Source organism: Ambystoma mexicanum, chromosome 5q (assembly GCF_040938575.1).
Source record: "Ambystoma mexicanum isolate Mex_15411 chromosome 5q, UKY_AmexF1_1, whole genome shotgun sequence".
NCBI classification, from domain to species: domain Eukaryota; kingdom Metazoa; phylum Chordata; class Amphibia; order Caudata; family Ambystomatidae; genus Ambystoma; species Ambystoma mexicanum.
In genome coordinates, this window is record NC_090933.1 from 950228728 (window position 1) to 950252493 (window position 23766).

Here is a 23766-nt window from a genome sequence, read left to right on the forward strand (position 1 = left end):
ATATATGCAAACCCGCTAGCCAAAACGAGACCACTAGTGCTACACTACGAAAGCCACACCTAAGCTAGTAAGTAGAAGATGGAATCCACTAGACTGACATATATGAAACCCAAGCAGAATTTCTGGAGCTGGACTTACATCCAAAACGACTAACCCAACACACACACACACAACAAAAATCAAATGAGACATAGTTATGGTGATTGCCTTACATCAAATCTGGACATGGCGGTAGCGACTGAACCTCGTTGCACCCAGATAGAGCTATGGCAATGGGCATGGGTCAAAACTAGATGGTTCCACAGGGACCCGTATGCATCTCACACAGACTGGGATGGAAGGGCTGGCCTGAGTAACAACAAAGATAGAATTGTAGAGACTGACTAGCGCGACATATGGACAGAGGTGAGGGATAGCCTTGTGTCATGCTGCAACAAGAGCACTGTATTTATTTATTTTGCCATTTGTAGAGCGCACCTAGCCCTAAGGCATATAGGCGCTATGCTTATGTAAGGTACACAAATGTGTACAGGTGTGTCACTTATCATGGCATGAAATAAGCATTGTTGCATAGCAATTTGCTATGCAATTCTATAGATTTGCTAATCAAATGGACACTTGTGTTGCAAAGTTAGCTATTTAGATTGCCCTCTTCAATGAACGCACAGCTCACCCTGCATTCCTCTCTTGACCATGGTGCTTTCTTCACGCTCTTTCCTCTGTTCACTTCAAGTGCTAAGTGCACCAGCAATCATCTCCTCCACTCTTTAGTGCCAAAGGCATGTTTGGGAGTGCTACGCAAGAATGTCTTTCTTTTTCAAATAATTTCAAACCAGAAGTAATAAGGATGACACTTTTATTAAGCATTCTATCTCTGGTATGGCAAAGACCAGTATGTGTCAACTTTATATTTATATAAAAAGAGTCATGCAATTCCATTCCTAAAATGTAAGTTGTTACAGAATAAATAATTACAGTATTCAAACATTAACACACTGCATCATCTCCATGCGTTTTCAGTAAAGTTTAGTATATCTAAATGTCATAGTGTTCACTGTATTTCATTTTGTTGGGAAAGATGCACCATATTGATAAGTGAACATTTTTGAAAATGTACATAATCAAATTATTTTGTTGGCAAACCTAGTTCTGTAACCTGCAGGTTACATACATCTTGCAACTGGTGCTCAACCCATAAGCCAACCCATTTTCCTTGAAATTCTGTATTGTCGTTCTGTTGCTTCATACCAGGTACCCTGAAAGTGAGAGGACCACAAACTACAATATTAAACCTAGTTTGCCCAGTTCTTGCCTGCTACGCAATCCACTCTGCTTAGTCTCTTTCTTACCTCTTACATAATGAATACACAAAGCAAACTAGATGCTTACGCAAATTAGTGATCAATAGTTCCATCCAGTCTGTACATCTACTGCAATTCCAAACACTGTAGTTGGCCACCAGCGTACGCTTTGCTTTTTGATTGTGTTAAATATTACCACCTGCAGGAGACAGCTGGCCAAACTGTTTTCAGGGCCTTTTTTTAATCATATGTATTTATTTGTGTCCATTCATGCAGCTAACATTTTATATTTTACAGACACTCATCTATAGCTCGCAAAGTCTTTTCGCCTACTTGCATAGCCAAGTAGATTTTATAAAGTGGGAAAGAAAGGGCATATAAAGGGTTGGGAACAATACAAAAAAAAAATAGGTGGGTTGACAAGGGTTTGGGGGGGGGAAATAAAAATGTCGGCACTTTTTTTTAGAAAAAATGGTTCTCGGTGATATGACATAGAACCTTCATGTCTTAGGTACAAATAAACTTCTAATGACATTAACACGATTAGTACAAAATTGCTAAATAAATAAGGCTGTTTTCTAATCACAAATAATTTAATTAGCAAACTCTGCTAATCAATTTTTGAAAACTAATTATGCCTTGCTTATCAATTGAAGTTACATTTGGTGTTGTAGTACATATTGAAGCAGGATGTATAGATAGATTAGCAATGCAGTCTGGGCAGGTACTTTTTCAGTCTAAGTTGCCTAAGGCCGTACAGTAATCGTTAGTAAATACATACATAACAATACAGATTGATTAATAACAACGAGCTGATGTAAGCAAGAGTCTACCGTGAAGGATACAAGGCTTAAATGGAATTCGGTTGCTCTTGTGTGAAAAGTAGAGTTTTTAGGCTCTTGCGAAAGCCCAGAAGGAGGATTCAGGATTCAGATCTAAGTAGTGTAGGTAGTGGGTTTCAGCGTTTAGCGGCTACCACAGGGAAACTATTACCCCCAGCTTTTTTTAGTTTGTATTTGGGAATGGTGAGTAGATGCATATAGGCTGCGCGAGTAGGTCTGTTAGATTTGTTCAGTGTGAATTTATTGGAAAGGTATTTGGGGGCTGTGTGCGTCAGTGATAGGGTTTTGAAGCAGATTTGAACAAGGACAGGCAGCCAGTGGGCTTTGTGTCTTGCCACACTGATGTGAGAGTTTTCTGGGATATTGAGTAAGGAAGACATTCATCTAAACCTTTAAAGACACACAATAGGAGTGTGCATCTCTTCAGACAACAATGCTAATAACCAAACCTACTAAAACCTCAGCCCTCTGCATACAACTCCCAAACGCTAAACACAACCATACCTCTAAAACCACAGCAACCCGCACGCACTTCACTACAATGCAACAACAAACAAACCACACATAGCCTTACACAACAGCACACGACGGATACCGACCGGAAATCACACCAAAAAGCTCAGCGAACAGTGTTAACCGAACTGAAGTTGCCAACAGCACATCACAGCTCATTTGCTCTTTCTCCAAACTTTGTCCTACTAACATACCCCAACCGATCCCCTTTTCTTTTTTCAGATCCACCAGAGCGGCATGGGACCACTCCGGTGGTGATAGTGTGCGGTATAAAATATCCTTTAACATTAACATGAGGGCACTAGCAAAAGGAAGCCTGTGTAATGTACGCATGTTTAATCCCAAATTCTGTGTCATAAGACTGTCAACAGAGGACAGCTACTCAGAGCCCCACAGAACCCTGGTACCCATTTCAACTGAAAAGATGTTAAGGCCTTGACAACGTCCCTGTTGGTATCATCTTGGTACTTGCATGTCTCAACCACCCTGACAGGTGCCCTTTTTATTATTTGTAACGCACCAAGGGCCCATAGGCATTAAAGCGCACATAACAATAAGAGACAAGAAGAAACTAACAAACAAAACTGGAGAAACACTCCAGAACCAAATGCAAATTCATGAACCAGACACTCAAACCGGCAAGCAGAAATAGTCAGGGACAGACCATTAATCTAGTATTACCAAGTCCAGCAACAACTTATTTAAAGAAGTGAGTGTCAAGCGCCTTCTTAAAGAGAGGAAAGGAGACTATTTCTCTCAGGTCTAATGGAAAACTATTCCAAAGATGAGTAGCTGTTGAGTCAAAGACCAGTCCACCAGCTGCTTCAGGTTTGACTACTCAACAAACTGGTGTTGCTGGAGCGCAATGTCTGAGCACAGGATTTGAAGGTCAGCTTATATTTTAAATAGGATAGATTTTTCCCACAGATGTTCTCATGGGCAAGAGTAAGAACTCTAAAGGCAAAACACTGCTTCAGAGGCAACCAATGTAGGGCACAATGAGCTTCCATAAAGGATCCCTACATTTAATTAGGTTCACTATTCTGACCGCACTATTTTGAAGTATCTGCAGCTTAGTTATATTGCCTTGCATAGTGCCATGCAAAAGGCTGCCACAGTAATCAATATTTGCACCAACAATGGCACAGGCCAGACAAGCAAAATTCTCCTTGGACAGGAGGGTGAATATGGCACAACAGTCAGTTAAAAATAATACGAGGTGGTAGAGACATTGTTTGTGTAGGCGTTCATTTTAAGTGAGGCATCAAGATAAACTCCCAACGCTTTGTTGTCACTGGAATGAAACAACCAGCAATGGTAAACTCGCTAAAGTCTGTATACAGCTTTGCTAGTCTTTGTTGGGGGCCAACAACAAGCAGCTCAGTTTTAGAGTCATTCAGGACTAATCCATTGAAAGCCACCCAAGTTGGGACGGTATTCAAAATCTTGTTAATATTGTCCAAATCATGTTTATAATCCCCCATAAAATGTAGCAAAATCTGGGTTTCATCGGCATAGTTAGTATGTAGCACGGCAAGATCGTCAAGAATATCAAAAAGAGGTTTTGTGAATACAGTACATAAGGTGGGGGAAAGACAAGACCCCTGCGGGACACCCCAGATCAAGTTAACAGGGGTTGGGGGCGGCTGCAGATTCACTAAAAAAATACCTTGCTGTACGTTCAGCCAGAAAAAGAGAAAACCCAGGCTGTGGCCTCAGGAAAAAATTAGCAGAAGAATGAAGTAGAAGGTACAGTAGCTCAGTTAAAGGAAACATCAATAAACTTGGTGATCACAGAAATCAAAGAAGGTACACACTCCTTCACAACGACAGCTGTGCAGAAAGTACCTTTGCACACTGTGGGCTGGACAAAGCAGCCCTCCACTCCACACAGCTACGGTGACTCGAGAACTCAGTGCCACAAGAACAACACTTTTTCTGTTCTGGAATTTCAGGTAATCAAATAATCTATTTCGAGAGATTTAATCGCTAACTAGTCTAACTGCAACTGGACACATTTCACATATGCCAATGATTTGTAAGAAGCTTGTGATTGTAAAGGTTATTTTAATGAAACGGAAAAATAATTCTTTGAACATGGTACCAGGTAGATGATAACTTACGAGTGTGGTCTTATTACCTGCGAAGCGGATCTTGACGAGGTCCAGGGGGTGCAGCACCAGTGTGGATACCAGCCCCCCACTTAAGCCAGCCAGCAAGTTCTCGTAACGAACATGTCTGAATGGTGAGGAACTCTCAGGGGCTGGAACAGGGGCTTTTAGTGCAGACATCTTTTGAACGTACAACTGTTTGAGGTACAGACTGCGGTTTACTGGACACAGGAGACCGCCAGCAGGCGTGGGAGCGGTGAAATGTAAAGATGAGCTGGTTCAATAAAACCAGAGTAGGGGTGGGGAGCCGATGCCCCCAGGACACCAGTACCTGTTGTATGGACGCTTACAGAGTACACTACCAAAAAGTGGACATGGGGTGAATGCAAATTGAACAATTAGGAGCGATGCCAGCTATATATATATACATACATATATATAGCTCAATATGCACTTTCAGATAGAGCACAAGGTAAACTTCAAACTGTGCCAGTAAGCTCTGTGGCTGCAGGCTTGACAGCTCGCACTAGTACGCACGTTGCATCAGCCGGCAAAATGACGTGACCTTTGGTACGCTGACCTTCATGGAAAGAGAAAACGAATTGGCGGCACAGTGCATCCCCCACGGATTGCTTCTACATTTGTGGCAGGCGGAGCCGCCATGCTAACATCTGGAAGGGAACAGGCTGCGAGAAGCGGGCTAGCATATACGAAAGGGAGTAGTAGATATTTTATCTATGCAGGCAAACATCGCACAATATACAGTTGCAGAGTATCTATGGTTCAATTTTCGACATTAAAACACAGACATATAAATTGTCTTTACTATATATGTCACGGAATATAGAGAAGTTTTGTAGAAACAATAAAAAGCGTACATGCTTTGTCCCTGATGTGCGGCGGTATCACAGCTCACTAAATGTTCATTAACATTCGTTAAGATGGCTGCCATTTTGAGTGAAACTGACCACCAAATGGAAAGAGTGGCATTACATTTTCACGGGGACTATTCATTTTTCTATACATGCTAAACACAGAAGACAGACTACTTAAAGTCGTGTTATTGCTCTTCCGCAGATGTCCACCCTTTAATGTCAGTTAGGTGTTGTTTAATTACTGTAGAAGTAAGTCTGCTATAGAGGCTCCTGTTAGAAACCCACCATTGTGAAACATACGGGGCTTTGTTTAATGGCTTATCATTAACTGTTTACTAAATATTTACAATGTGTATTTTAAAATATATTTCCGCTATTATGCTAGACATATGCTGTGCAAAATGATAATGACTGGAGATTCCGAATACAGTGCAGCTTAATAAAAACGCGCAAGTAGTTATAACATATCTATGCCGATTATTGCTTGCTCCTCCAGACCGCTCTTGTTCAAGATGGCGGCTTGCTTACTCCTTTGGGCATAGTTACATTGGAGCTCAAATAGGGTCAGCTGAGTAGTTGACCTCTGACCCCGACAATCCCACGCTGCATCCAGTACATCTCTTTACTACTGTGAGGCAGTATGAAAGTAAAGGTGCTGTGCCGAAACCCTGATGATTATGTCAGGGAGACAAAGAAAGACCTGCATCGGGGTAAGTGTGCTCCTTAATTGGAGTGGGGTGGTCATGTGCACCCCAGCGAAGGAATGCTGGTAGCAGTAACACATTGAGACAAGTGATGGATCTTCTATAAGTAATGGCTCATTATAGAATGCAAATTTGTGGAACTACATACTTTCCAACCCTAAAGATTTAGGCAGTAGTCTGCTCGTTAGTGGTGGTTGTCAGATGCGGCTAAAGCCCCAATTATAAACCGAGTCTATTGCATTACAGTACAACTAGGGAGACCCTGGTGTCTGTTTAACCTATCATATGTTCAAGGAGGCACCCCCCAACCCCAGAGATTGGGTCCTCGTCTATTAATTGTCCTCCCTACACGGACGCTCTTTCAATTGGACACACTACCGCAATGTAGTCTGGAATATTTTGGGAGATCTGCCAACAAAAATAACTTGAAAGTAAACCCCTTGACGTCTAAGATCATACATTTTTAGCCATGCAAGAAGTTGGTATATGAGTGGCCCAAACATTGACGAGGTGAATAGCAATACATATCTTGCTTTCCTAATTGCCAATAAGAAGCAGATTAGCTAAATCGAGGGCAAGTTTCCAAAAGGGGACTAAATGTGTAGCCCGAATGAACACTTTCAAACGTAAGCCTTGTTGCTGCTCTCTTCTGCCTCTAGTTGAGTTTTATTAAACAAAATAAGTTCGAGCATGATGTATGGTTTGGAGTTACTTTAAATTAGTAACTGGTACCGGATGACCTCTTTGGAGGAAGAGTTGGCGTTCTGTATTTTGTCTTCCTACATCATTTCCAATAGCAGCAGTCCTACTTAAACTGGGCCTACGTTCATGACCATCTCAGATAAAAAGAAACCAATTGCACCTGTACCTGAAGCTATTGTATAAAGAGGGTAGTATTTTCTTGCTGAATTGGGGAAGGTGCCTCTCTTCGAAAAGGCACGTGCCATTAAAGGCCTTTACACAATGTTGTGACGGTCATCTCAATCCAAGTAAATAAGAAACGAGAAAAGGCACTGGAATTGCCTAAATTACTAAGAAGGAGGGCTTTCGAACTTGATTGTATAGGGAATTGGGAATCGTCAGCCCTTCCGAAATTATACATCGCGTACGTGAAATCTTTTCTGATATTAATATCGCATATGGCTTGCATTAAAAAATCCATTCCCTCAAAAAGAAATTGGTTCATGAAATTTAGATTCATTCTCCTACGCACATTAGAAGTAGCCACACCCCATAATAATAATCCTCAGGATTTATGTACCTGTAGGCTATGTAAAACACAAGAGCCTGAAACATTAAAGCATTGGGTCTTGTATTTTATTGCATTTCTGGTCTTGAGAGGAAAGTACATTGAGAAACGCATCCATTCTGGTGCTGTGGTCTTTTCAAATGCACTATGGATGAGCGGAATGCAAATATCTAGGATAATATCAATGGCTGTTTTCTTGAGAGATGTTTTCAGTCCTAAGGGGTGGGATGTTTAATGATTATAAATATTAGAAAGTATTATCAACCGACAAACCCATCATTGTTGGTATGTATTTCGTGGATATACAATTTATGAAGGAGGCCGATTTGCACTTGCTAAATTATTATATTTTAGCAAAAGGTCCCGTTAGCGAATGGTTCCTCTACGTTGTATTAGTTGTATACATTAGAATGAGATCATATGTTGGTCGATTTCAAACATTCAATTAGTACATTTGCTTTATGAGGGAATGGTTTTGGAAATGAATGTAACACTTTAATGGGATCTGATGGCTGGTTGTTGCTAAACGCTCAAATAAGCAGTAACTGAGTTGTGATTTTAGAAGGAATGGTTTTAAATTAGCATGCAAAACTTTATTGGACGATGATGATTTGGTATGTTATACTAATTTGTAAAGAATGTTGTGTATCATGAGGCTCCAGACTTAATGTTTTGTAGATACTCTATGCTTGAGCATATCACAAGACTATTTCATTAATTGTAAATGTCTTATGTTTTGATATGTTTATATGATATTTAAAGGGTTTAATTTCAAAACACAATATAACAAGACATGGCATATGTGGCAAACACAAAGCTTGTAGGTGTTTATGGACCTGCCCAGGTCCATACTAATAATCCCTACAGCCATTTCCAGCCAATTCCTTCCCCATCACTTCCCAAAACAACACCCCCCCGCTGGGTTTTTCTTGAGTTCTCTTTATCAAGTCTTACCATCAAACGTGCCCAAGTGCCTGCCAGTGTTTTTTCAAAGCAGTATTTAGAGAGTTAATGACTTAATTTGAGCTGTGCTACTAGTGTAATAAAAATGTCCTACCCTGGTCTGTCTTCAGCCATTCGATGTAGAAGCACTATGCATTTCCATCACAGAAGTCCTGTTGACAACGAGCATTGGCAAAGCCTACAGTTTTGGCTTGTGTTTAAGCATTTGCCAGGTACTGCTATTATATGCCCAGGTACTTGCACGATTTTGCAACTGCTACATTGATGAGCAGTTAATACCAGTACGGCAGTGCCTGAAAATGCATTTCCCATGTTTATACAAAAGCCCAAACTGTTGGCATTGCCAATGCTTGTTTTTAAATAGCCCACTGCCTATAGATTTTGTTAACCGATCTACCGCTTCTACAGTATATTGTAAAAAATTGCAAGATTCAGGCACTTCTCCCACAGGGTAGCCTTTCCCTGTGAGGCTAGGGAGGTAAACTCGTTATGCGGGACCTCACAGGGAGAGACACCCCCTTGGGGACAAGGACTCCCGTTTCGAAGAGAAACTCCCCAAGCCATAAATTAGTTATCAAAAATTGATTGGCATAGTTTGCCAATTAAATTATTTTTGATTAGCAAACAGGCTCATTTGATCAGCAATTTTGTACTAATATTGTTAATGTCACCAGAAGTTATTTGTACCTAAGACATGAAGGTTCTATGTCACATCATAAATGTGCCAAAAAAAATGTTCATACCGATTTCGAACATGTGCTGCTTCACTTTGGCACACACCCCTTTCGTTTCACAAATGTGAACTATATTTAGTCGCTGCTTTAGGCACTATACACTTTTGTTACCTGCACAAGTCACCTACCCTTCAAAAGGTCTGCCTGTGCTCTTTCAAAAAATGTATGTGTGCAATTCCTCACCACATTTCTTTTCTTTTCCTTACTTACACATGCTAAGTACGTCTGTTCAGGCTGTAAGCATAAAAAGCCTGTGTAACATGGCTCAGTTTTTGGCTTGTGGTATTGCTTGTTTTGTAAAACATTACAAAAAATGTGTGTTTTCCCAACTACTATAGTTGGGGGATTGTATTGGGGCATTGCTTTTCTCAAAATTCACAGACGCCATTGCCTTACCGGGCCAACCATGTCCACTATTCCCCAAACTATGGACTTTTTCCATACATAGTTGTTGCTTGACCTGCGCAAATCACCCCTTCCTTAACTCAGAATTTTGTCTACGTTTCATAAATGTATATGCCTTTCTGTCTTCCCATTCAGCTTTCCTACCTTCTGAAAGTAAGCGTCCCTACTCGGGCAATAACCACCCTTAGTGAGAGGCAATAAAGGACACACCCCAGGAGGGAATGAGACCAGGACCAAGTGCGGATGAAGTAAAAGGGTTTTATATAAATTGGCATAGGGCATGCAAAGGACTCTGCAAGCTCCGAGAGCGCTCTGTCTGACAATTGCAAAGACAGTCATATTTATTACAAAACTACGTCATAAATCCTGTAAGCTATAGGGGGCACAAAGTCTCGGGGATAGGGTGGCGTTGACTAAGCTATAGGTGGTGTATCGATGAGCTGCTCCAGGATTGGTGGACATCTGTGTGGTGCCAACGTGGGGTGGACAGGTCAGCTGGGCTCGTCGGGGTGGAACTGCCAGGCCGGACGCGGTCTGTGTCGATGATTGGTGGCTGCACTAACACTTTGCCCTTGTGGCCACACACACAAACACTCATCACTTTATACGACTCCAGTTGTCCTTCAAATCCTACAATATATTAATCTAAGATCACATGAGAGACAGGAGAGACGGCATGCAATATGAAGCTTCATCAATACATCAGTGTACAATTACTTGTGACCTAATGACCAGGTGTCTTAAGTCCAGGTGTCTTGTCAGAGGGCACGGGATAAGCTGCCCTGTAATTCTATTCTATTAGATGTGCTGAGGGATTGTTTTACGATATGTTAGTACAGGGGTGAACAGCTGTCTCTACGGCCCATTAACTTGGGGTGAACTGGAGTACTCTTGGATCAGTATGGGGGCACATCTCTGGCCCCTCAAAGGCGGTGGGATTTAGGACCAGGTAGCACATAATTAGTTTGGCCTGGCCATGGCGGCCTCTGACATGGGGGAGGTAAATACTTGAAGCAGGTCCAGCAGAAATGTGGGGAGGTGAGGCTGTGCTGTTTGGACACCAGCAAGCCCTGGCAGGCCTTGGCGGGAGGCGGGGGAGATGGCCTTGTAGCTCCAAGTGATTCTCTTTTCACTGAACTGCACAATATACCATAAGAGGGGACATATGCTAAAGTTAGTAGGGTTAGAATGATTACATATTTCTATTTATAACTTCATACATTTCGGCATTCATAGCAATGGGGGTTGGCTATAGCACTTATGATACATTACGTTACTTGAACACATACTTGTAATTCATAGGACAGGCAGATGAATAACATGAGGTAGTGTCAGGTTGGGTCGTGTACTCAGGAGCATAGATGCAATATGTTTTTCAGTTTCGTTTATAGCAAACACTAGCTCAACACCTTTGAGGATCGTCATACACTTTTAAACATGTTTCACTACATTATACACAAGCATTCTATGTATTGCTTCTCACTTTTTCCTTTGTACATTAGCAGCAATCATTAGTTAGCACAAGGTGGGATCTGTGGAGAGCTTTCATTAAACCTTTTGGGGCACATCGTTTCTTGCGGCGGCCGGGGGTATTCCTTGCTTTAATAACATAAGTTGCATCTCTTCCCACCACCCATTTTAGTAGTTACAAACAGCCGGGTGAGCCATTGGGGTTTGGTGTATGTAGTTAGCACTCAATCTGGGGGATCTGTTCGAGAGTTCATGGAGGAGGGGTCATGGACACCATATATTTTAAATGTTGGGGGTTAGATGCAGGGTCGGGGCTTGTTTGATTGGGATGGTTCTTGTTGTTTTCCAGACTCCGGCTACAAGTCCAGTCACTTCTAGGGCAGTGATGTACTGCGGAAGTTAAACGATACAGTGTTTGTTCTGATACTTGTTTGTGTCCGGTTGCTCGTGAGAACGGGCCTTCAGCGGATCTGCCATGGGGGGGAGGGAGTGCATGGCTCTCTGTACACGGTTAGCGGGGGCCAGGCTACAGCTTTCGCATGCAGGCTTCTTCGCTTGGACTTTGGTCAGTACATCTAAAATGGAGTCTTCGCGGTTTCAAAATGGTGTGTATGATATGTTATAGTATGGTTTGTGTGGCCTTATGTGTCGATCAGCGGCCATCCTGCCTACCGGGCCCAGGTGCATGGGGGGGCCGCTGACGAGCCATGAGCCTCACGGAGGTGGGGAATGTGGGGGAGGGGGTCCTACAGACCCATCCTCCCATACACTTCCTCTTCCATTCCGTCCGCGCAAGTCCTATTGGAAAAAAAGGCCAAAATCGCCTACCTCTCACAGAACGACTGGTAACCATATCAAAATATGTTTTTTTGGTTTCCACCCAACCTGTTCTTGAAAGCCTGGAAAATGGCGAATTCAGCATAGCAAACCACTTGTTCCTGGCTCTTACAAGGAAAAAACCACGGGCTTCTTTGTACATCATTCTATTGGCATTTTCTCAACAAAAAAAAAATGTTCTCACTTTTTGGTTACTTTCTCTCGCCCCCCTACAGCAAACTAGGATTCCTTGGTGGCGTTATGACCGGCTACATGTGGGAAGAAAAGGGGCCAAATTTGGCCAAGATATCTCATGTAACAAAAAGTTACAAGGGATTGAGTGACGTCATACCGTAATCACCAAAAAAGTTCTGGGCACTAGGCGAAAACCCTTGGCAGTTAAGGGGTTAAAGTGACGTATTTGTTTATGTCAATTTTTTTTCATTCTGTGAATTTGTATTACCTTGTTCTTAAAATTGTTTAGTAGAGCTTTGTAAATGTTATTTAACCATAAACAATAAAAAAAAGAATAATAAATGAGATATCAAGAGTATATCAAAGAAGATTGTTTTAAGAAACATATGTTTGAAATCAAGCCATTTCTATCAAGGGAATGCAAGCAGACGAGAAACAACCAAGACAAGAGACTTTCTTTATTCCTATTAGTGGTAGCGTCAGGTGGAGTTCGGTTTCGAATGAGGCCATTTATTTTGGACTTCCTGACGACAGACGAGCGCCTTTTTAGTTATTTAGGTATGCTGGGTAATCCCTTTAGCGATGAGCACTAAAAGTTTTAAGAACCCTTAAAATGTCCTTCCAACTTTTTCTTCTGTCCAGCTACAACGATGAATATATTCGCTATCTCACACCAGCACAGGAGTTGGTGCAGATCTATATTTTGTTTATTGTAATTTTCTATGGTGCCATACTTTTCGGGACGCTGGAGAAAAATAAAATGTTTGACCATATTTGCATTGTATAGAATATTTTGGAGACCTCAGTGATGTTCAAAAAGAGATCAATGCTAAGCAGAAATGTCAGTATATATAGTGTTTACTAGAATAAATCATGTTTGTATGGAGGTTATGATTGAAAGTGGATTCCTTTGTGGACTTATGAAAATGAGATTCATATTGAAAGGCAACGTTTTTTGTGGTGTATAATTTCATATATACACCATACTACAGTGGGCTTCAGGGTAACGTTGGAAACCAGATCTGAAAATAACTATTCTTTTTAAATTTTGATTTTTGAATACCTTACTGTCTTGTCTTTGCCCAGAATTGTGGGTGGGATAAGTGTCAGTGTCAAATTGGCAGGTCATATCTGTGTGAGTGTATTGCTCTCCCCAGAGTGCACGGAAAAACAAATCACCAATGCAATTATAGAGCCAATACTTTGAATGCAGAAAGATGCAATAACTCGCAACCACACACTCTTAGAAGATAATCAGCACTTATACGGCTATTTATTCAAAGTTTAGAAGGAACCAGTAATAATATAGAAATAACTCACAGAAATAATATAGACCTAAATCACAGAAGCAAAGAATTCAAAGAAAATACATCACTGTGAGCGTAACTGGATTCCTCATCTCGCCCAGAAGCGGCGGGAAGACCCCGGGAACAGCCAGGCTGAGAGCACTACAGCTCACAGGAATGCCGGACGTAAGCGTCCTCCTCCGGCTGAAGTCTCACCTGACCACCTCTGGGTTTCCGCATATATACACACTCCGAAAAGGGCTGGCAGTTTTCGAACCTTCTGGAAATGGCACTTGCGCATTGATGAGCAGCCGTTGGTTGCCAGCTGGGTCAATCGACAGCCACCCTCAAGGAGCAGAGTGCCTCCCTCCTCTAAAAATACACTCCACGGAGAACAGTAACAAATCATAACAAAGTTAGCTTTCCCAGCAGAAATGTCCTTGACCGAATATCGGGTTTAGAAAGCATGTTTTCCTCAGCACCGTGAATCTAACACTCAGCAAAATGTGTGCAGCTTTTCACTGCGGCATGAAGTAAATATCCATTATGGCTCCGAGCGCTCCCAGAATGCACTGCGCACCAGCGCCATTTTAGTTTAAGCGTAACAATTCCACCCTTGGATATTTACCTTCCATAGCCCGGTGGCAAAGGAGCCGGTCTCTGAAACCTACGAAACATTAAAACTAAATTGGGAATACATTGAATACAACAAGCTATTATGATGGCTAATATAATGAAAATGCAAGCAAAAGCGTAACGTAGTGTACCCCCAATATCAGGTATCCATGAGAATAACCAATCCCACCAATTCCCAGTACGATCTTGTGACACTTGAGAAATGAGATACCTCGAATATGACTTTCAATGGATCGTGAATGGTCAATTAGATTAAAACACATACCTTCAAATGTGTTGCACCCTAAATTATGCTTTAGCAATAGGTAATCAACAGCAGCTCTGTTCTGCAAAGTTGCTTTTCTAATAACTTGACTATCAAGGAGTAATTCTTCTAATGCCTGAGAAGTATGATTAAGGCTTTTGACTACTAAGCATGCTAATTTCATCAAAGATTTGTAACCCCCACCAGCTAAAACCCAAACTCCCACTAATGAAAGGGTTAATGCTAGAACTTCAGCTTCTGATAACAAGTGTACATGTGATCACAATCAGGAGATAGACCCACAGATTTGAAAGTTGACCGTTTACCTCGAGTTATCGCTGGGTGTAAGGGAAACATCATTAGTCCTAATCGAGTTAAAGCACATGGACCTCCGGAAATGTTAGCTGGAATAGGAAATGTTAGCTGGAATATACGTGTATGTGATGTTGCCACATGAAAAGAGCCATCCTGTTAGAAGTTTCACATGATTCAAATGACTGGCAGCTATCACTGTATGATTACGAGACATAGTATTATTTACACTGGTGCATGTGCGTGGCACTCGCGAACACAGTCGCTGCTCAAACCTTGTATGATTGTGCTGTTTGGTTAAATCGATCTGTTGGCATTTGCCAATTTCTTGTGCATTGCATGTCATGAAATAACATACATCACCTTGGGTTATATTATAAGTCATAATAACACGTGTCAAATTTCTCCATTTGCGATCGGTTTCTTGGCAAAACCTACAGTACTCGTAGACGGAAAAAGATTGCCTAATATCCGAATCTTGAACCAAAGAATCATTGTGTGTGATGCCGAAGATATGCTTTAAAACCGGAACAGGTGTCGGCACTGCTACTAAGCACATAGTCAGTAAAGCTTTAGCATTGGGCACATCCGTAAGACAGAAGTGCGTTATGTTGAGCACCTGCTGTGCCAGATATATCCACATATTCTCGGTCTGGGTGATTATAGGAGAATGTTTTTACCATCCTGAAAATGCTTCTCGCATGACTGGCATCAAGGTTGTTTTCACTTGCTCCTGACGTGTTTGCCGCATTTCACGAATCCATGTCTTCGGCCTGGCTGGCTTTTCTGCATCGGCATGAGGCTGCTTTGGGACAACACTCTCCGTATCCCCTTGATCACTGGCACAGATGTGACATTTTTCGTTGGTAGCAGCAGGCTGTTTAACTCTCCAAAAGAAGTCCATTTAGTACCACAATTACACCAGCCAGACACAGGATCTACAAGGCAAACCCAGAAATGAGATATCAGTGTTGTACATCACTCTCTCAGGTAACATTTGTCTGCAGGCACATATTGCCATTTCTTTCTACCAGGCTCCATGACTAAAACTACTTGATCTTTGCCTGATGCAATGACATCTGCGGGCACTGGTGGGCCACTTGGCCTTTCCACCCACACCTTTGCACCCGGTACCATACTGTCTGAAGAGTAGTTAACACTGATGGATAACTTAACCGGAATAATGATCAATTGGGCCACTCGATCACCCTTGTGATTTGATAACAATTGGTCCCCACTATTCATTAGGATGACTTTAATCTCGCCTTGGTAATCAGCATCAATTACCCCTCCCAACACTTGAACTCCCTTCAATGCTAGGCCAGATCTAGGGGCAATCCATCCCATATGCTCTGGGGGAATTTGTACTCCAATCCCTGTTTCAATTACAACCATCCCTCTCGGGTCTAATCTGATTTCTTCATGGGAATGCAAGTCTACCCCTGCTGACTCTGGAGTTGCTCGATGGGGAGCTAAAGAACCCGGAGTAATTTCCCAGTACAATAGTGTTTCTCTGACTGAATTGGGTTGAACCTGTAAAGTAGGAGTCCTTAGTCGCATCAAAGGAGTTTCATGCTCATTCACAGGTCTATTGTTTAATACTTGCACCGCACCAAACACACGATAACGCCAGGCTGCCAGATTGCTGTCTCCAGATTTGCGCAACTGCTCTTTCAATAACCCATTCATTCGTTCAATTAATCCTGAAGCATCTGGGTAATACGGCACGTGGTACAACAACTCAATGCTCTTTTCCTGACAGTACTCCTGGATTAATTTGCCTTTGAAATGTGACCCATTCTCACTTTGAATCTGCAAAGGCACTCCATAATGTAGTATGATCTGAGCTAACAACCTGATGGTGTTCAATTGTTTTGCACGGCGAAACCATCAAATATCCTGAGTATGTATCCACAATAGTGCATGCATACTGACAACCTCTACTGATTGGCATGCGACCGATATAATCAATCTGCCAAATTTGACCTGGTAATTTTCCTCTTCGCAATGTACCTCGAGTAATCTGAGGGATAGGTCTATGCAGTTGTGCCCACCTGATAGTAGCCTTTTCTCCAAGGTGCCCACATTTCTGATGAGCCCATTTGGCCAAACCCTCCAAATCGTCTTCCTGAGCCTCTGCATCCACAGATGAAATCTTGGTGTTCGTCTGCAACAGAATTAAACCAACGTTCTAATGAGTCTGTGGCACAATGCGCGTCCACATGATATACAGTGACTTCACTTTGTGATAACATTTCTGCAATATCTTGTCACAGTTCTTTTCCCCACAACTCTTTTGAATGAATCTTCCACCCATTCTTTTGCCAAGTTGGCAACCACACTGCCAATACATTCGCCACTGACCATGAATCTGTGTACACATAACATTGACCAAGGGTCTCTTGTTTCAATGCTTGGTAAACTGCGTAAAGCTCTGCAAACTGACTGCTCTTCCCTTTCCCTGACGTTGTCAACATCTTTTTTTTGTCTTGGTATTGTACAACGCTGTTTTCCAGTACCGCTTAGATCCCATATATCGAGCTGAGCCATCCGTGAACCAAGCATGCTCTGTTTGCTCCACTGTCAAATCGCTGTAAGGTACTCCCCATTACATGGGAGACTCACGTTATTCAGGCACTTCCAGTGGTATGTAATCTGAGGGCGGTATGTTGGCTACTTGCTCATGTAATTTTGCAACTCCACCCTTCCCTGATTTGGCTCTGTCTTGAATATACCATTTCCATCAAATTATGCTGGCTTCTTGAGCATGTCCTATTCTATGCGTTTTAGGAGAGCTCAGTACCCATTGCATGATTGGTATTTCTGGTCTCATTAATACATCATGGCCCACCATCATTTGCTCGGTATCAACAAGGGCCCAATAACACGCCAACAATTGCTTCTCAAACGGAGTGTAGGAGTTACCAGCATCGGGCAATTTACGACTCCAAAACCCCAATGGCACACGTTTCCTGTCTTGTTTCTGCCACACACTCCAGTTAGCATAATTGTCTTGTACAGACTCATTTAATTCCACTTTGCCTTCCTTCAATGGCCATAAATCAAGCACCTGCTGCACGGTGTCTTTCGCCAGCTGAAATGCTTTCTGCTGCTCCTCTTCTCCCCCCCCCCCCCTGAAACTCCTATTTCTTTCTTGTCACTTTGTAAAGGGGGGCCGATATCTGCCCTAAATGGGGAATGTGCTGTCTCCAAAACCCAGAAAAAGGGGATAAGTAGGTGCACACCAAGTGTTTCAATTATAAAGTAAACTTTCTAAATATGTAACAATGTAGATATTCTTTCCAGGTGCGGGGGAGGAAAAGTGATCCTGGCACAGAATCACTATAACTTGTAAGTGAGGAAAGAAAGAGGATCCAAAGGTAGGAGCCCTCCCGTCCCCTGCACTCTTTTCAAAATCCATCATTGATGGTTCATTAATGTCAAATAAATTCAACTTAATCATTCCCTTGTATTTAGAGTTACATAAATAATGAGAAAAATCACTTGTAAGTTTTTGTAAAAAGAAACCAAACAGGTTTTTAATTTGCAATTAACAATCAGTTCACACTTAGCTCTTTTTCGGTTCAGAATCTAAGATAACTGTCAACAAAGTGATGAGTAATGGTAGTCCATGCATACAATTGAGTAATGGCTGACGCGTTTCGGGAACAATATCCCTTCTTCTTGAGCCAAGCAGGTTTAAACTGTAAAAAAAACACATGAATAGAGTGTTTCAGTCCTTTCAACTATAATCACGTTGAAGTCACGAACATAAATAGAAGAATAAGCAAAGGTCAATCAAGAATTGTACTGCCAAGTCTAAAGGAACTTAAAGGCTGCTAGTCCAGTGTACCCTGATTAGAGGAGCCGCCAAAGTGGCCAGGGTGCATCAACATGCTCAATACACGTTCAAAGAGAGGAAAATTACAATTCAAAGTGTGCTTCCAAACCAAATTACAACCATATTGCCTGCTAAAAATACCTTAAGTGTGAAGTAGGTGAGAACTGTCTCGTCCCCGGCAATGGTTGAGGAGGATGTGTTCCAAATCTTAAAACACCAATTTATATCGAGGCTCCTATCCTGAATGCGGAGCGCCTATAATACAAAATAAGAGGTATGGCAATGACCCGCATGATCAAAGTACCTGCAATAGGATTTTTATTGACATCATATAAAGAGTGACTTTATAAACCTAAATGCTAATCATGAGATTCTGCATAGAGATTTTAGTCAAAATGAATCCATGACACCATACAAGAGGTACAGACGCAAGGTCAAAATTTACTTAGATTAATGATGATTCGAAAATTACAAGAAATGATAGCTTAGCGCCCAGGTCAGAAGATCTGGAGGTCTGAAAGTGTTAAATCCTATATCCTAAATGAATGGCGTGGAGTGTCAGGCACAGTTAGAAAAAAGATTTGGTTTTCTGTGTAAAAAACTGAAAAAAATACCGGGTCAGATAAGTAGCTAGCAAGTGTGTTCTGTAGTTAGCAGTGACTCTGAATTAATGCTAACATTCAATTCAAAGGCAATTACTTCACGACTCAAAAACTTCACTACCCACTTACTTTCACTTGCAAGATAACCAAATCCTATCTACGTTCAAACAGATTCTTGAATACTCAAACAACTCATCACAAGTATCCTGTTCGTGACGCCAAAAATCTATTGCTCTCCCCAGAGTGGACGGAAAAACATAAATCACCAATGCAATTATATAGAGCCAATACTTTGAATGCAGAAAGACGCAATAACTCGCAACCACACACTCTTAGAAGATAATCAGCACTTATACGGCTATTTATTCAAAGTTTAGAAGCAACCAGTAATAATATAGAAATAACTCACAGAAATAATATAGACATAAATCACAAAAGAAAATGCATCACTGTGAGCGTAACTGGATTCCTCATCTCGCCCAGAAGCAGCTGGAAGACCCCGGGAACAGCCAGGCAGAGAGCACTACAGCTCACAGGAATGCCGGATGTAATCGTCCTCCTCCGGCTGAAGTCTTACCTGACCACCTCCGGGTTTCCGCATATATACAAACTCCGAAAAGGGGTGCAGTTCTCAAACCTTCTGCAGCACAGTAGTATACAGTAATTTGTTCTTTGTGACTTCTTTGAATAGAAGCGGTTGGTTGTGGAGTATGGGTGACTGCAAGGCATAAAATAAGCAGTGTTGCATAGCCATTTGCTATGCCGATTTGTAGGTTTGCTAATTAAATGGAGACTCGTGTAGCAAAGTTAGCTATTTAAGTTACCCTCTTCAATGAACGCACAGCTCGCACTGCATTCCTCTCTTGACCATGGTGCTTTCTTTACGCTCTTTTCTCTGTTCACTTCAGGTGCTAATAGAGAGGGTGCCGCAGTAATCATCTCCTCCACTCTTTATTGCCAAAGGTATGTGTGGGAGTGCTGGGCAAGAATTTCCTTTTTTCTTTTTCAAATAATTGCAAACCAGAAGTTATCGGGATGGTAATGGCCCAAAATGGCACCCTCACAATTACGACGGCTGAAAAAGTTATGCAATTCTATTCCTAAAATGTGTTATTACAGTATTGATACTGTAACACACTGCATCATCTCCATTAGTTACATTAACGTTTAGTATATCTAAACACCATAGTGTCCACTGTATTTCATTTTGTTGGGAAAAATGCATCATATTGACAAGTGAACATTTTTGAAAATGTACAAGAACAAATTATTTTGATGGCAAACCGAGTTATGTAACATGCAGGTTGCATACATCTTGCAACTGGTGCTGAAGCCATGAGCAAACCTATATTCCCTGACATTTTGTCTTATCGCTCTGTTGCTTCAGACTAGGTACCCTGAAAGTGAGATGACCACAAACTACAATATTCCACCTAGTTTGCCCAGTTCTGTAACTGCTACACAATTCACTCTGCTTAGTCTTTCTTACCTTTTGTATAGTATAATGAATACACAAAGTGAACTAGATGCTTACAGAAAGTAGTGATCGATAGTTCCATCTAGTCTGTACATCTACTGCAATTCCAAACACTAGTTGGCTTCCAGTGTATGCTTTGCTTTATGATTGTTAAATATTTCCACCTGCAGGAGGCAGCTGGCCAAACAGTTTTCAGAGCATTTTAAAAAAATCATATCTATCTATTTATATACATTCATGCAGCTAACCTTTTTATATTTTACAGACACTCATTTATAGCTCACAAAGTCTTTTCGCCCACTTGCATAGTCAAGTAGATTATATAAAGTGGGAAAAGACATATAAGGGCTGGGAACAGTAAATAAAATAGGTGGGGTGACAAGGGTTTGGGGGGGGGGAAGCCCAACCAAAAATATTTATTTTTGGGGATGGTCAAACCACATGGGAGACAGCCACCCAAGGCCAGGGACATCAGCCTCGACCATCCTGGAGTGCTGGCTGGGCTGCGTTACAGAATTTCCCTCGGAGGAGGGAAGGGGACCCTGTTGGGGCTCCCTGGGGCTGCCGCTGTGCTTGGGGGATGGTACACCTAAATGGACATGGTAAATTGATGTCTAAGGCCGGGGACATCACCTCCAAACGTCCTGGAGTTCTAGCTGGGCTGAGTTACAGCTTTTCCCTTTGTGGAGGTATTGGCACACCGCCGGAGCCTTATTAACAAACAATGGGGCAATTTCTATAAGTTGACAGGGTATTGCCCTTAGATAGATATTATTAACACAAAACATTAGGCAACACACAACTGTATAAAGGCTACTAGCAACAACCTGAAAACCCAAAGATAGGTCCAGATCGTAAAACCAAACCCTAAAACAAGGTTTTATTTATTTTACTTATTTTACTGTGGGGTGGACTCAAATCTATTCAAAGAAGAATAGAACAAGGTTGTGGCTGAAGACAGGAGGATAGAGCGAAACAAGGGTACTATCCCTACCTAAAGTGCGCTCTTAGCTGGGTTGCGGTGTTACAACGCCTGTCTATTAGTGACAGAATAAGAGTAAAATTGCCACTTCTATAGTATGTAATACATTCAACCTTGAGAGTCTCAGCCCACTCTCTTCTTGATTGGCTTAAATCGGAAGAGACTAGCAATAAAACCAGGGATAGGAAAGGAGAGTCAGCCCAGGAAAGTGAAGAGAGTAAATTTTTCTTTTCAAACTAAACCGTGTGGCATCTAATGGGATTGACAATTTTTAATAGCCCATTGATTGTCACACCGCTCCTGGGGTACTCAATTGTAAAAATGACACAACTTCGGGAAATGGGATAAGTTCCCAATCCCACAAACACACACAAAGACAATACAATCACCACTTCCCATGTGGAATCAACTTTTTGCTCATGGAAAGTGGGACAATGTAAAAAAGTTTGCTCAAGACTAAAATGGGGGCAAATTGGAGCCCTTTTAGATGATACAAACACCGTCGACTGGTTTCAGTGGCTTAGGTTTAGTAACTCCACATTCTTCAGGACAGTCTAAGCTCCTCACGAGTTGGTGCATTTTATTGTACAACAACCAGTTTAATGAGGAAAATGGTTAAAAACAGTAGATGGCATGGTACATTACCACCCTGCAGTAGGTGTCATGGAACTGTTAACAGTCTGGGAAGGAACCTGTGGGATCAACAAAATGAACCACAGTTACTGGGAAGCTGCTAAATTCCACTTATTGGATTTAGGATGGCACAACACTAGTTAGCCATGGTGCTGTGTTTGTTGTGGTTGGCAATCGCATAACACCACCTCAATTCCCAATCTCAATATCAAGGTCTCATCTCTTGGTGTCAAGGAGTGCCACCTACATTTATTAGCCACAATGTTATTTTAGAAAAATAACCACAACATAGGTGATAATTCTAACGATGGTAGGGAATGCTCTTAAACAACTCCTGTGATCGTATTAACAACAGAGGATTCTCAACTCCCCCTTGGTATTCACTCCCTTTTGTTCTAAAGACTGGTATGCCACAGATTAGTGCCCAACTTTTACTGTCCAGTCCACGTGTAATACATCTGTGAATAATTGCAAAATTTATAATGATATTCAAACAGACTGGATGTCAGAAGCTCTCAATATGGGGCAACCACAATTTATATCACATGGGCAATTATTTTAGGGCAAAGGTATAAGGGGGAGCAGAGAATCATATGGTCCCGGCCAACAACGGCAAGTTTGCTTTTTATTAGTAAGATCTGCAGTCAAGGGTAAGGGGATAAATACAGCTACAGAATTGTCCCAAGGGCAAGATTGAAACATCCCTGCAGGCAAGAGTTTGCACATGTACTTACATGAAAATTGCATAACACGGGCGCCTTTTCGGTCAAAAGCACCGCGCTCTGCATCGGCGCGTCTATCCCCTATGGCTCAAATCTCCGTGTGTTAAATAGGAGACAAGGGGGCGACGGCCTTTCCTTCGTGTGTCACGTGACACGCATTCGCGTGTCACGTGTTCATGCCTCTGATTCCGTATAGGCCAATTCGTGTCAAATTATTATCACGTGACGTCCACGTGTCACGCGCCCGCCTCCTTAATGGCCGGCCCGTTGTCATGGAAACACCAATGACGTGCATCAACGCATCATTGGTTTTCATGGGTATGTCACGTTACATCTACGTGTCGCGTGCACACGCACGCGCCTCCGTAGCGGCCAGTCCGTTCTTATGGAGGCGCCAATGAAGTGCAACAGCGCGAGACCGACACGGCGGCCTCCAAGGTTTATTTACAAAATTTAATTCCATTCTTAGCCCCACTCAGGGCTGGCAAAACCCCCTGCAACGCGCACGCAAATCTTCGCTCGCCAGTCAGGCAGGGGCCCAGTCAGGTATCTCACACACGGCTGGGAAGATGCCCCCTCCAATGCACGTGCCACTGGCCGCTACGGAGGCGCGTGCGTGTGCACGCGACACGTAGATGTAACGTGACATACCCATGAAAACCAATGATGCGTTGATGCGCGTTATTGGTGTTTCCATGACAACGGGCCGGCCATTAAGGAGGCGGGCGCGTGACACGTGGATGTCATGTGACACAATAATTTGACACGCATTGGCCTATACGGAATCAGAGGCATGAAGAATGCGTGTCACGTGACACACGAAGGAAAGGCCGTCGCCCCCTTGTCTCCTATT

At 42.2% G+C, this 23766-nt stretch overlaps 2 protein-coding genes across 2 annotated transcripts in view; one reads left to right on the forward strand and one right to left on the reverse strand.

Annotated features, from left to right (window-relative positions):
- SLC25A32 (solute carrier family 25 member 32) overlaps window positions 1-5330 on the reverse strand; it is a 259881-nt gene extending 254551 nt beyond the window's left edge. The window contains exon 1 of the mRNA XM_069621468.1: window positions 4797-5330. Coding sequence (XP_069477569.1) covers window positions 4797-4947 — 151 coding nt within the window. The 5' untranslated portion in view covers window positions 4948-5330. The remainder of the gene's footprint in view (window positions 1-4796) is intronic.
- An 875-nt stretch (window positions 5331-6205) lies between these two features.
- Window positions 6206-23766, forward strand: part of DCAF13 (DDB1 and CUL4 associated factor 13) — a 675264-nt gene continuing 657703 nt past the window's right edge. The window contains exon 1 of the mRNA XM_069621473.1: window positions 6206-6352. Coding sequence (XP_069477574.1) covers window positions 6283-6352 — 70 coding nt within the window. The 5' untranslated portion in view covers window positions 6206-6282. The remainder of the gene's footprint in view (window positions 6353-23766) is intronic.